Genomic DNA, 14,162 nt, shown 5'->3' with positions numbered 1-14,162 from the left:
TTCCGGACCAAAAACCAGGCAGCCGCGACTGAAAGCTGGTGCACTGCACCGGTATTCAGTCGCGCATTTCGCTCCAGAATAGTCCCAATGAATGGGCCTAGTCGGGAGGAGGGAGTGTCTTCAGGCCGAATTGCGAGGCGACTTGGCCTGAAGAATAAGCATCTCGCTTCTTTTTCCGGGAGCTGGACAAACCGGCTCCCGGAAAAAAGAACTGACCGGCTCCCATTGATTTCAATGGGAGCCGTCTTTTTGGTCAGGATTTTGAGGCGGATAGGACCTCAAAATCCTGACCAAAAAACTCCATGTGAACTTAGCCTAAAGTTTGATCAACCAGTTTGTCAGAAGCGGCCTTTAACAATAAGTGGATAGAATACAGATCTGAAATTTTGCGCAATGCATTACACTCTGTGCCAGTTTCACAGAGCAATATACAGAGTATTTAATACCACTAAGGTTTCCTTCATTTCCATTTCAGGGTTTTATTAAAATGGATAAATTATATATACACATATGCATCTTCTCATAACTGCTTCTATGTCATTTACAGTTTAGAAAAGTGTGAGCTTAGCAAGACAATTCATGTAAGATCAGACTTAATCGGCGGCGTTTTAATCAACATTTATTTCCTTATGCTTAATAGAAAGAAAACAGTTGATAAAACGTTTGCATCACAAGAAAAATGTGTTTTGTTTGTTTTTTTTTGTCTGAAATGAGCACAAGTTTCACAATGACACAGAAAGCTGTGAAAGAACTGACAGTGACCATTGACTGAAGGTAGTTTTGTACAAAGAAACAGATAGAGGAATTAAAGCACTGCCCTGGCGTTACCAAACATTGGTCCAAATGTACAAAAAAATAAGCACAAGTGTGCTAGGTTCTTCGAAATTTCTGCAAGTGCGAGGGGACAAAACTAAAGCAGATTCTTTAAGATGAATACCAAACTAAAAATGAAAGTACAAAATAAAGTTTTCTACTAGTATTTGTCAATGTGTAAATTATTTCGCTCTCAAAACGCAGAATCAATTGCAGTTATCCCTATACCTCCCACTTTTTGTTGTTGTATTGCAAGACCATTTTTTTTATTTTATTTTTATACATAAAAATAAAGCTGTTGTCCAATCAATTATTAAGTCTACTATTTGGCTGCTGTAAAATGCAGCAATGCTGAAAATTAAAAAGTCATTCCAGATAGAAATATTTTGCCTGAGGGGGGGAAAAAAAAAATTAGAATGGTAAACCCCTCCCCCGACCTCTGACATAGGTGCCCATATGTCCGCTATGTCCTTGAGAGAAGGGGGGACCTTGGTGAGGAGATCCCCACGCCGGTCTGTGCATTATAGCAGGTAAACCAAGATGCTCTGGTACGTTAGTGCTGAAGCCAAAATTAGGCATTTTTGTTGGCAAGTTGCGACTGTCCAACCCTGCAGAGAGATTGTTTCCCAGAAGTATTGTAGGACTTTGACTATATTCAAACCTATGGTCTTTGTCACCACTGAACAACATGGAGCCAGCACTGAGGTAGCTGTCTCTGTAAGTGGCGGCAGAGTTACAAAAGGGCTCAGGAAAAGCTGTTGGTGCTGGGAGCCGATTACCAATCTGAGATGAAGTACTGTAGTTGTCAACGGGTTGATTTTCAAGATGTCCTTCCAAAACAGAAACACTAGGCATGCTAGCTGCCATGTCGCTGCTGTATGTGGCTGGCAGAAAAGTTTGTCCAAAGTTTTCAGTGCAGTCTGGTGCCTTTAGAAAAGATGTCCCCCCAGTGTAATCGGTACCAATTTTGTCTTCTTCCTGAGCCTGGTGCTGAGCAATAATCTGTAAGAGTGCTGCTTTCACTTGTGCATGAGGGTCACCAGCAGGCATGCTGGCGTTTTGTACCTGCTGTGTCTCTGTCCGGTAGTCAAGATCTTCCTCTGCCACAGGAGGTGGCTCTGGAGGTTCAGGAGGTCGCTGATCTGGAGGCAAGATGTGAGGAAGGTTTTGTTCATTTGGTAGATCTTTCAAAGTCGGCTCAACGCTGGCCTCACTGGCATTTTCAACTAAAGGAGGAGAGAAAATAAAATTAGACATGGTCACTGACAGTACTGTACAACTAAGGTCACATTCAAAACGCTGTGGATTATGGGAATCTATTTACAGTACAATACATATGGATGGGGTAGAACAAAAGGGAATGTGTCATGAGAAAATCACCTATGGCCTAACCATTTGCCGTACTAGTCGGGGTATTTTATTTTCCTTACTTATATAGCGTCATCATGTTCCATAAAGCTTTACAGACATGGTCATTGTCTCATATAGGGCTGACAATCTACATTCCCTGTGCCTATCAGCATTATAAAGATGGCGACCGCTCAGAGGAATTTTACACAGTGAAGACCTGACTATTGTAATATTACTAAATGCTATTAGTGCAGAGAAGAAGCTCAAGCAACATGTCTGCCCGTATAATCATATCCAGAAAAGATTTAAAGAAAAAACAAACAAACCTGAAAACCTGACAAATCAGAAAATACAAAAAGACAACAAAAAAAGTGATATTTTACCTCATATGATTTTAATAAATTAATATCAAAGCTCCACAAACTTCTGTAGCATACGTGACTGTGCCTATCAGCACATGGAGCTCAAACTGCTGACTCAAGCAGTATGGCCTATGGTAAGAAACTAGATCTATAGAGATATTATTTACCGTATCAATATACATACCAATAGGTGCAGGGCTGGGTGGTCGCCTGGCCTTTTGGGTCTCCTCATCTGCCTTATTCTCAGGAGCCCCCTGTGCAGCCTCGGTGCTTTGTTGTTTTACTTCCTGCTCTTTTAACAACTGAGACAATAAAACTGCAAAGGTGCTTTGAATAGTAGTTTGAGCTGCTTCTCCTGAAGTCTTAGGTAAAGTCAATGACGGGATGGAAGGCAACTCAGAAGCAGGTGCTGTAGCAGGAACAGGAGGCTCCTCTTTAGGTTCTGGCGGTTTATTAGCGGATGCAAGAATACCAGCTGGAAGATTCAGATTATTCAGCTGCTGCTGAGTTTCTGGGTTCACCTTAATGTTCATAACCTGGGCAAACTGTGCCATGCTGACGCTGGTCTGAGACTGCAGTAAATTCAGCAGTATTGCCATTTGACTCTGATTCAGCTGCTGTCCAATACTAGAGAAGCCTTGGAAAGAAGAAAAGTATAAAAAAAAAAATATAACCATCACTTAAATTTACTGCAGATCACAGTGTGTATGGTAGTTGAATGTGTGGCAAAAAAACAAGAACAGAATGTGACCCCTCTCAATTGCATTATATGCAGTGCTCAGAGCACCTCTGACATTGGCAATAACATTGTAAGGTCAACCATTCTCAATGTGAGGGACAGTATTTGCAACCCAACACATTGCTAAATGTCTGCTAGCTGATGGCAGTTTTTTTTTTACTAAGTAGCAGTGCAGCAGAGGAGCTAACATTTGTAAATTCTGTGTCACATCTGCAACCATTTTGGTTCTCATCAGGACCTCCATACAGACTGCCCAATCACAGCCAACGTCACTCTCTGTATCCCTGCCCAGCAACTCTATAGCATGGGAACAAAAAAGAAATTATCTGCTGCACACTCTTGATTCAGTGATGAATAAACAAATACATTTATTGTGAGGTTAGCATAGGTTGATGCGCCATGAAAAAACGGAATTTAGGTATAAATGAAAAATTGATCCAATGTTAAGCAGGGACATTTCGGTCTAATGACCTTCATCATGCCAGATCAATGTGTGAAGTACAACGAGCCTCCACTGTTTTCTTACATATAGCATGGGAACAGGCATGTAACACTGAGTAACCAATCACAGTGATCGACAACTGCTGTGTTGTGTAACGGTGACTACCAACATCACTGTTCTGCCTCCGTTCTTTAACATGGTAGCAGTTTGAAGCTATGATGTAGCTGTACAATATTATGCATTAAAGGCAGTGCTAACAATGAGGTACAATTAAGGGGTTAAACAGCCTTGATATAGAAGGACATATTGGTGGTTGAATGTCCCAAATTCTTCTGAGAAATTTATTTTAAAGTGCCTGTACACATTGACCAAATCTGCTGATTTTGGCTGAACTAGTTAGCCATTTAGGGAAAGTATTACCAGAGGTTATTGCTGCAGGGGAACCCCTAAAAATGTTTACACTTCAGAGGAACCCCTCACACCACTCCTGCCACAAAATAAACTTCGTATAGGGGTGGGTAAAGCATCCTAGAATTCCTGTTCTCTGCTTTAATTTGGCTCAGATGTGTGTATAGCTACTTTATAGGTGTATAGCTCCATTAAACACCTTAATGTTCTGGGCTGTACATTTATAGTGCTAACATGGCACTGGCTCAGGGGCTAAGCTGGCTTCCTAGACAGCTGAGACCTGGCTGTAGTACCTGCAAACAGAGAGCTCAAAAGCAATTGTGGCATCTAAGGGGTTATTTGTTATAAAGCACCCCCCCTCCCCCCATGACACAATTAAATGAACAGGTATGCTGCTATGGCACTCTGGGACCTGATCAAGGCTCCCAGGTCCACCAACTTTACTTACTTACTCTCAGTGCCTGCCCGAGAAAGGACCTGAATGGTTGACTGTCAGTCAGAATACACAGCCGTACTATATATTAGCACTGATATAGTCTCCAAATAGGACAAAGTTAAAATTTATATACAATTTAAAATAAACAAGTTCACATTCTTTATTATGCAAATAAAAACAACATTATTTATCGAACATGGTGTACACTGCAAGAAAAATGGACACTCATCATTCTTACCTAATCCAACACCAGGAAATCCCTGAGATTTTTGACAAGTTGCCTGTACGCCCTGGGGTGTGCTATTTCTGCTATCGTCAAGGCCCACAGATAAGTCTTTCCTTGGTAGTTTGGGTGCTGTTGCATCATCAGGCATGCCCATTTGTTTCTGTCTTCTGCGTTTCTTACTCCATAACTCATGGCAATCTTGCCAAAGAGGAAGGCTATATTAAAAACAATAGAACAAACCACATTTACATTGTGTGTGAATTAAAACTGTACAGGATTCAGAATTCCGGTGTTACTTCGCAAAATAGAGAATTTTTGATCACATATGAACAAAAGCTGCCATAGAGGGAGAGAGTAGGTTGGCATTATAGTAAAAAAGAGGACATAGAAAAGAAAAACGAAATAAAAAACGCCAACGCGTTTCAGAACCTACTGTTCCTTAGTCATGGCATCAAACTAAGGCATTAAACTGCCATGACTAAGGAATAGTAGGTTCTGAAACGCGTTGGCATTTTTTTTTCTTCTTGTTTTTCTTTTCTTTTGCATGTCCTCTTTTTTACTATAATATGGAATAAAAGCTAATTTTTAATGAAAAGAAAACCTCAGAGAGTTGCGGAGCTTTTTTCTATTTTTTTCTGCTTATAATCAGCTCGCGTTTATTCTGTGTGAACGGCCCCTAAGATGTTCATGAACACCAACATTTTCATCCATCACTCACAATGGTCCCATTGGAAACAAGGTAATTAAATACTAACAGTGATGCAGCCTCAAAACTGGGAATTGTGAGTGAAAATATAGCAGCATGTACCCATTCTACAGCCACTGTTTTTGCTCTCAAGTCACAAGGATTTCAACTTTGTGATTGAAAAAGTGATAAGCATTACATACTCAGGTGGCGCCATTTTTGACGGATCAACATCTCGAAGGAACTCGCACTGCATAGCCTGTTCAGCCGTACATCGTTTGCTGGGATCCAGTGCTAGCATATGATCAAACAAATCCAATGCAGCAATGGGAATGCTGAAAAAATAAGTAACTACAATGTCAGAATTTTCATTCTATAATAAACTGATCTTAGACTTTAATATTACAGATCACATTCTCTTTCCATAATTACATTTATAGTCACTGTTTTCAACAAACTTTGCATACCGTATTTTTCGGACTATAAGACGCACTTTTTTTCCCCAAAATTTGGGGGGAAAAGAAGGGTGCGTCTTATAGGCCGAATGTGGCGCCTGGCATCCGCTGTAATAGAGAGGCGGAAGCCGGCAAGTGATAGACGCCATTACAGGTGCCGGGGCCTGCGACATCGCTGCCCTGCCCTGCATGAAGCCAGCGGCGGGAGGAGTGATGCTGCTATTTCGCTCCTCCGTCCCCCCGCCGCTGGCTTCATGCAGGGCAGGGAAGCGATGTCTCAGGCCCCGGCGTCTATCCCTCCCCGGCATCCGCCTCTCTAGTACAGCGGATGCCGGGTCAGTATCCGTGGCCCCTTCTCCCCCGGGGCCGGTCCCCACCGGCCCTGTACCTGTGAAGTTGCAGGCCGGCTCCTGCGCGGCGATATCGCAGGAGCCGACCTGTTCGGGTGACAGCCAGGAGCCTAATGAGGCTCCCAGGCCTGTCACTGCTATATATTAGTATTGCGGCTGGGTCTATGACCAGCCGTAATACTAATACACAGAATGTCCCATAGACGGCAATACAGTTGTATTCAAGTGACCGCAGGTTCAAGCCCCGGGGGGGGGGGGGGGGGGATAAAATAGTAAAAAAAAAAAAAAAAAAAGCTTTAAAAATATGTAATATGAAATAAATAAAAGTTCTAAATCACCTCCTGTCCCTAGAATATATATATAAAAGTAGAAAATCATATATCATAAACCACCAGTTTTTTTTTCAATAAAAGGTGATCTAAGCAATAGATATTCCCCAAAATGGTATAACTAAAAAGTACTTCTGGACCCGCAAAAAAAAAAAAACACTCTATGCGTCCCCGTACAGCTGCAGGGTCACCTGTCAATGTGGCCTTGCAGCTGTTGCAAAACTACAACTCCCATACATTAAATATTTTACCAGTTTTTGCTTCAAAATTTTTTTTCCCTATTTTCCTCCTCTAAAACCTAAGGTGCGTCTTATAGTCCGAAAAATACGGTAAGTCAAAAGCACAAGCTGATAGAAGAAACTTTGTAATATATTTTTAGCTTTTCCTCCTTCCCAGCTAAACTGACATCCACTCTGAGATATCTGGTGAGATCTCTCCAGCTCATGGAGAACTGAGAATTCTGCTAAGAAAAAAAATTGCCATAAAATGGAAAAACATTGTTATTCCTCATGTACAATCTCTATTATTGATTTATGAAAAGTTTATTGAAAGGTTAAGTACGTTTTAAGGTTTGTAAAAATGGTCTTAAAAATCTACAAAGATATACTTACAAAGCAAACTCTTCTCTCAGTTTTCGGCGATATTGCTTCTTTGGTTTCATGGTGTTAAAATATGGTAACTTTATCACATCAGGCCATACAGCAGGACAAGGACTTCCACACATACGACTTATAGATAAAACCAAAGAAATACAATAAGTGGTTAAGCAAATTTGAGTGACAAGCCCACATCAATCTAGAATGTGAGAGAATAGAAGAAAATGTACAAAGTAACGATGCAATCTAAATACTAACTGAATAAACCTACTACAAATATAGCACCTACCCTTTAAAGCAGTCTCTCAGAGAGGCCTACAGGGGGGAGGGGGGGGGGGCGGTAAAAATGAAAATGGGGTGGTGGTGGTGGTGTTGAAGCGGTTTAGGGTGGAGATGGCCGATTCGTGTTTTTCTACTTTTTTAAAAACTAAAATCAAAACCTACCTGCTATACTACATCAATTATTTTCTTCTTATTCCTGCCCTGTTTGATTGTATAAAATAAATACTTTGGCAACGCTGCTAACTAAAAAGAGAAATCGTCTGCATGTTACCGAAGCGCTTTCTTCGTTCACATCTTTGCTTCTGGATGCCACGTGGGGCCTTAGCCTTACAGAGGACCTTTCACCACCTCCAGTACTTTATATCAATCAATAGCTGTTGCTCCACTGACTCTGGAACAGTTAGAAATTTCTCCTCTAGCCCCCACGCAATGCTGTTATTTGTGCTACCTGGGCGGTGTCAGGCAGGAGCTAGCAAGGGGGGAGATTCTTAGCTCCGACACTGGTTGCCTCTGGATGGAGCTCTGAATCACATTTGACACCGCCCTTCTGACATTACAGAGCTTAAATAGCACATCACATAAAAAATACTGCGCTTGTTTCTCAGGAATGGTAGAAGCTAGAAAAAAAACCCCAACTGTGATGGAATCAGTGAAGCAGCAACTATTAGCAGATGGTAAGAACTAGAATTGGTGGAGTTGGTGAATAGCATATCTATAGGATACACTATAAATGTCTGATAGATATTGATGTTCTTAGAAAGTATAAGGACTGTTTAAAAGCATACCCCGCCCTTACCTTATCAGTTCAAGTTGTGCTAATTCTTGATTTGCTTGGAAGATCGGTTTCTTTGTAAACAGCTCACCAAGAATACACCTAGAAAAGCAAAAACGTTGTTTTGTTAATAGCCCTCAGAAATGGAATACAGTCATTTGCCATGTTGCATAAAGTTATGCATAAGAATAAGTGAATGCTTTGGAATTACTTGAATTTCTGCATTGAATAAAATGTTTGATTTGGTCTATGGATGTACATCAATCCCTAGTTAGAGACAATGGGGGCGATTGTACGCCTTGTACGCCAATTTTTTCATTTTTTCACCGCCCTTCCCACTTTCCAGAAAGGAAATAATCATAGATTATAATGTTCCTGGAACACTGAGGAGTTAATACTATACACTGCTGATAACATATTTCTGTCTGATGAACACGTGGGTGTATCATGGGCGAGTTATATTGAGCGAAAAACAGTAAGCTTGATCCTAGGACACAACCTCCCTATTGGTATAAATGATAGTTCACATCTGCACACGTCTCCCCCCTGGCCGACCGACCTGAACAACGGAGAGGCAGACTACTAAAACAGCAGTTACCCACGGACACAAATGGTCCCCACAGTTTATGATGAGGTCACCAGGTGTATGTTGTTTTGATACCCAAACCGACAGAGAGAAAATGTCTTTTCCTCTCAAATAGAGACTCTGGCGCAGATGTGAACTTAACCTGACTGACACACGTGAGGGTCTTGCTGTTGGGGAATAACACTCACAAGATGCAAAGACAAAAGTCTTAGAACTGACAAAAAAAAAAAACCAAAACACCAGGTTACACTACCGTTGGACTGCAGGCTGAACCTGGACCACAGGGGCTAGATTTCTGGACCCTGCCTCTTTACTGTTGCATAATGGCAATGATCGTGAGAAAGATCTTCCAACCAATGTCCCTTGAGCAGTGATACATTAGAGCAGCAGGGATCAGTAATTGGAGTCAGTAATGTGGCTACAGTGTTGCTACTACCATGGTGCATCAGGGCTAAAGGGACAGTGGTCAGTAGGATAGCCAGTCTCCCGACTGCTGTCAGTATCACTATGCTGGAACAAGGAGGGAGATTCCTGCCGGCCCCCCAAGACCTCCACAGAGAGCAATATGAGGGTATTGTAATGTGTGGCAGTAATAAAATGGCATTATAATTTATAGATGCAGTAATGAACAGAGCAATATATTGTGTGGGGAAGAGCTAAGAGGGTAATATGGTGTGTGTGTGTGTGTGTGTGTGTGTGTGTGTGTGTGTGTGTGTGTGTGTGTGTGTGTGTGTGTGTGTGTGTGTGTGTGTGTGTGACGGAGAAATATTCTGTATGCAGGAAAGAAGGTGGCATTATACTATGTGGAGGCACTAAGATAGGGAAACAAAGAGAGGGTGGGGTCAAAGAGCTTCACCTATTTAGAAACTGGTTACATTCAGCTACTGTTTAGCTTGGATATTCACTTAACGGCAGACCCAGATCAGCGGACTATTACTAAAAGTCAGACACAGATGTCTTTCACTTGTTTTATCACTGCAAGCAGATATTAATGACATACTATAGAAAAGAAATCAAATTTGCAGCAGGAGAGTTAAATTCATAATGTGTATACGGAACTGGAACAGTCCAATATATGAGCACTATCATGTCAGACTTCTACTCACCCACAGCTCCAGACATCAATCGCTGGTGAATAACGTTCTTCTCCAAGCAATAATTCAGGAGGGCGATACCACAGCGTAATGACTTTATTTGTGTAAGGCCGGCTAAACATCACAGTAAAAGGAAAAAAAAAAGGGGAAAAAAAAAAAAAAGATGAATAATTCCAGCATTTAAATGTATTAACCACAGTATTACTTTCCTATTCTATAATCTTTTAGAGAAGCTACACTGGGACAGATATATTAACGTCAAAGTTATGGACAATATGGATTTATCAGAGTAGCTGACTCTGCTTGATAAACTGGTGTATCTGTAGACTGTCAAGTTTAATTTTAGAACACTTCTTGAAAGACGATCCCTCCTTCTACACGTCTTCACTGCTTCTAGAGCAGCTAGTCAAGTACAGCACATGTGCGAGATTTGAATTGCGCTGTACAAGACTAGCTGCTCTGGAAGCACTGAAGAGTTGTAGAAGGAGGGATCGTCTTTCAAGAAGGGGGCGGTGACAAATGGAGGCGGCTGATGACGCAGGGGTGCTCGGAGCACAGAGATAATGCCCCCTGTGCTCCATGATTAATTAGCAGATGAAGAAAACTGGTTTCATTCAAAAATGGCTGCGAGGATCAAGGAATGACAGGTATGCCTAGAATAGTCTTTCTGAAGGCTATGTGAAGATATGATTCGTTAAACGATCTAAGCAATGATAGACTCCCTTTAATAGATGAGGTAGAAAGCATGAACACCAGTTTTTGGAGCATATTATGTCAGAATTCTCGCACATTTTATTAGAAAATCTTTTTTTTTAAATGTAGATTGTGAGCTCTATATAGGGATCACAATGTACTTTTTTTTTTTGTTTTCCTATCAGTATGTCTTTGTAGAATGAGAGGAAATCCATGCACGGGGAGAACATACAAACTCCTTGCAGATGTTGTTCCGGGCGGGATTCGAACCCAGGACTCCAGCACTGCAAGGCTGCAGTGCTAACTACTGAGCCACCGTGTTGCCCCATTTTATTAGTAAATCTGTAACTCTATTGCTCATCTACAACTGGTCATCAGCAGTCTAACACTTCACAGACCAGATTTTCAGGTTCCATTTTTTAACAATGACTAACGAGGAAATCCATAGCTAGCCGGTAAAGGAATTCTCACCTAAGGGAGCCTTCACATGGAGTTTACGCTCCGCTGATTCTGAACGTAAACTCGTTCAGAAAGAGCGGCGTAAAAACAGATTCCATTGATTTCTATGGGTGCCGGCATACGCGCGGTTCCCCATTGAAATCAATGGGAGGCTTTTTTTACCTATTGCTTTCAATGTGATACGGACGTATCCCAAAGACTTTCACCTGCTCTCCTGTCTCCTCTTCCCTCCACTTCTTGACTGCTTTTTCCTCTGACTAAATATAGCTGTCAATTACTGATAGAGATTTCAATGAATCAATGACAAATTCTACTGAAGCTTTCCACACAAAGCAGCGTATCACTCTGCTCTATAACTAGATACCTGCAGACTGCACTGCTTCTTTCTAGTCACATGTTCTCTTTAAAAACATTTGGCCCCATGAAAGTAATTAAGGAAAAAACTGGAAAATAAAACAAAAAAAATTAAATAAAAAAAGGTTTATAATAGTACATGCACTGTAAGAAAATGACCCAACACATCACAGGAGTCAGGTCTAATCTTTTGAGCAAGAACCCCTGCTCATGCCCTTGGCACCTTCACATAATCCTAATGGTCACTAGAGCCACCTAAGAGTAGGAAGTATAAAAAGCGGACTGCCTAACTCTCCCATTCAGAAGTGCCGTCTCCTCAGCATACATGGAGTTCATGTCTTATGATGGCAGCTGATAAAGGGTTATGGAACCAGACCGGGCCACTTGCCTCTTTGACTGAAAAATGGATATGAATAGGAATCTAGTGCATGTGAAGTGTGACAAGGTTGATGGACAGGTGTAGTCATATGATCCTTGACAAGGACTGAGGAAGAAGGGGTAGAGTTTCTGAATGGGAGAAGTTAACTAATACTATTACATGAAAAGCAGCTAACCCCTTAATAACAATGTTACATATATATATATATACACACATACATATATATATATATATATATATATATATATATATATATATATATATATATATATATATATAACATTTATACAGCAGTTCTCTAGATAAGCTTTTCTTATATACAGCCTGTCACATTGTTTGCTAGAATCAGCTCATGTACGACACCTTCTCTTGTATGCTGTCACTACTGTAGTTTGCAGAAAGAGAAGATAAAATACATCTCTGATAAAATACATAAGACTATGGATAGCTGAAGTCACTGGAAACTTTTTTTTAATGTAACATTAACCCTATTATCGCTGAAGTGATCAGATAGATTACAAGTACACTAGAATGAAAAACAATTCATTACTGCAAAGCACTGCTCACCTTTCTTCTGAACTGTACAGTCTAGCAAGTCCAAAATCTGCAAGCTTGATCTGCCCCCTAGTGGAAGTAAAACACACTGATGAGGATCTACATTATAGGACTGTTTTAACGGTCTAATACAGATTAGAGATGAGCGAACAGTGTTCTATCGAACACATGTTCGATCGGATATCAGGCTGTTCGATTCGAATATCATGTGGCAAACTCCAAAAAAATTTGATTCCCCTCCCACCTTCCCTGGCGCTTTTTTTGCACCAATAACAGCGCAGGGGAGGTGGGACAGGAACTACGACACCAGAGGCATTGAAAAAAATCGGAAAAAGTCATTGGCTGCCGAAATCAGGTGACCTCCATTTTAGACGAATAGTCGATTTCAAATCCGGGTCATATGAGAATGTGAACTTTGTGACTATGAGACAGGGATATCTGTACAGGCAGGGATAGCTAGGGATAACCTTTATTTAGGTAGGAATGTTATTAAAAATAACTTTTTGGGGCTCTATCGGGTGTGTAATTGTGATTTTTGTGAGATAAACTTTTTCCCATAGGAATGCATTGGACAGCGCTGATTGGCCAGAGTACGGAATTCGACCAATCAGCGCTGGCTCTGCCGGAGTCTAAGGTCGGACCTGAATGGAGACTGGTGTGGAGCGATCTTAGACTCCGCCTCCTCCAGCACAGCCAGCACTGATTGGTCGAATTCCGTACTCTGGCCAATCAGCGCTGTCCAATGCATTCCTATGGGGAAAAGTTAGCTTGCGAAAATCGCAAGCGGACAGGGATTTCCATGAAATAAAGTGACTTTTATGCCCCCAGACATGCTTCCCCTGCTGTCCCAGTGTCATTCCAGGGTGTTGGCATCATTTCCTGTGGTGTCATAGTGGACTTGGTGACCCTCCAGACACGGATTTGGGTTTCCCCCTTAACGAGTATATGTTCCCCATAGACTATAATGGGGTTCGAAACCCGTTCGAACGCTCGAACAGTGAGCGGCTGTTCGAATCGAATTTCGAACCTCGAACATTTTAGTGTTCGCTCATCTCTAATACAGATATATAGGTATTATAGTTTTGTTACTATAGTAAACACTAAAGTGGTATGGGACCTACTGGGAAAAAAAAATAAAAAATCAGCTTACGGCATAACTTCAAATACTAAAACCTGCCATGAATGAATTATGTAGATGATTTTAAGAAACCTTGACATCTTATTTTGCATGTATTTAGGGGTATAAGACAACTGTGTGTAATAACTAATGTTCTGTGTCCAATAAAGTTGTGAAACTTGGTCTGGAATCAAGAGAGGATTATTAAGTATTACAAATCTGAGAAGAACCACAAAGTATTTCTTTGGCTGTCCACAAAAACACTATTCAGAGCACAATTTGCTCTATATGCAAAGCCTACATTGTTCTTACAGTCAAACTATCTAGTTGTGAATATCATAAGAAAAATGGCAAACACGTCCATAAAGTTCAACATACCTGTTATTTAGTAGAATATTTGAGCATTTAATATCTCTGTGCAAGAAATTCTTCTTGTGACAGTAATCCAGACCTTCCATTAGTTGCCTCATGAAAGACTTAATGTGAAGTTCATTGAAATGCACTAGTCCGGATTCCAGCAAGCCCATCAGGTCATGGTCCATATACTCAAATACCAGGTAAAACGCACCTGCGCAGATTGAAAAAGAACTAAGTTTATGGTTTTACTAAAATCCATTACAAATCTTGAGTGGAATTTACAGCTATGAATTCTGATACAGAGTACAGATCCAGAAGTTTGG

General features: G+C 41.0%; 1 protein-coding gene across 1 annotated transcript in view; it reads right to left on the bottom strand.

Moving 5' to 3' along the window:
* Positions 1 to 465: 465 nt before the first annotated feature.
* Positions 466 to 14,162, bottom strand: part of CDK13 (cyclin dependent kinase 13) — a 33,620-nt gene continuing 19,923 nt past the window's right edge. The window contains exons 6-14 of the mRNA XM_075271177.1: positions 13,861 to 14,050; positions 12,378 to 12,434; positions 9,938 to 10,039; positions 8,270 to 8,347; positions 7,207 to 7,323; positions 5,665 to 5,796; positions 4,789 to 4,991; positions 2,710 to 3,162; positions 466 to 2,039 (exon numbers count right to left, since the gene is read on the bottom strand). Coding sequence (XP_075127278.1) covers positions 1,225 to 2,039; positions 2,710 to 3,162; positions 4,789 to 4,991; positions 5,665 to 5,796; positions 7,207 to 7,323; positions 8,270 to 8,347; positions 9,938 to 10,039; positions 12,378 to 12,434; positions 13,861 to 14,050 — 2,147 coding nt within the window. The 3' untranslated portion in view covers positions 466 to 1,224. The remainder of the gene's footprint in view (positions 2,040 to 2,709; positions 3,163 to 4,788; positions 4,992 to 5,664; positions 5,797 to 7,206; positions 7,324 to 8,269; positions 8,348 to 9,937; positions 10,040 to 12,377; positions 12,435 to 13,860; positions 14,051 to 14,162) is intronic.

The sequence above is a fragment of the Leptodactylus fuscus genome, chromosome 4 (assembly GCF_031893055.1).
Source record: "Leptodactylus fuscus isolate aLepFus1 chromosome 4, aLepFus1.hap2, whole genome shotgun sequence".
NCBI classification, from domain to species: domain Eukaryota; kingdom Metazoa; phylum Chordata; class Amphibia; order Anura; family Leptodactylidae; genus Leptodactylus; species Leptodactylus fuscus.
This window is presented reverse-complemented; position numbering and strand designations above follow the sequence as displayed.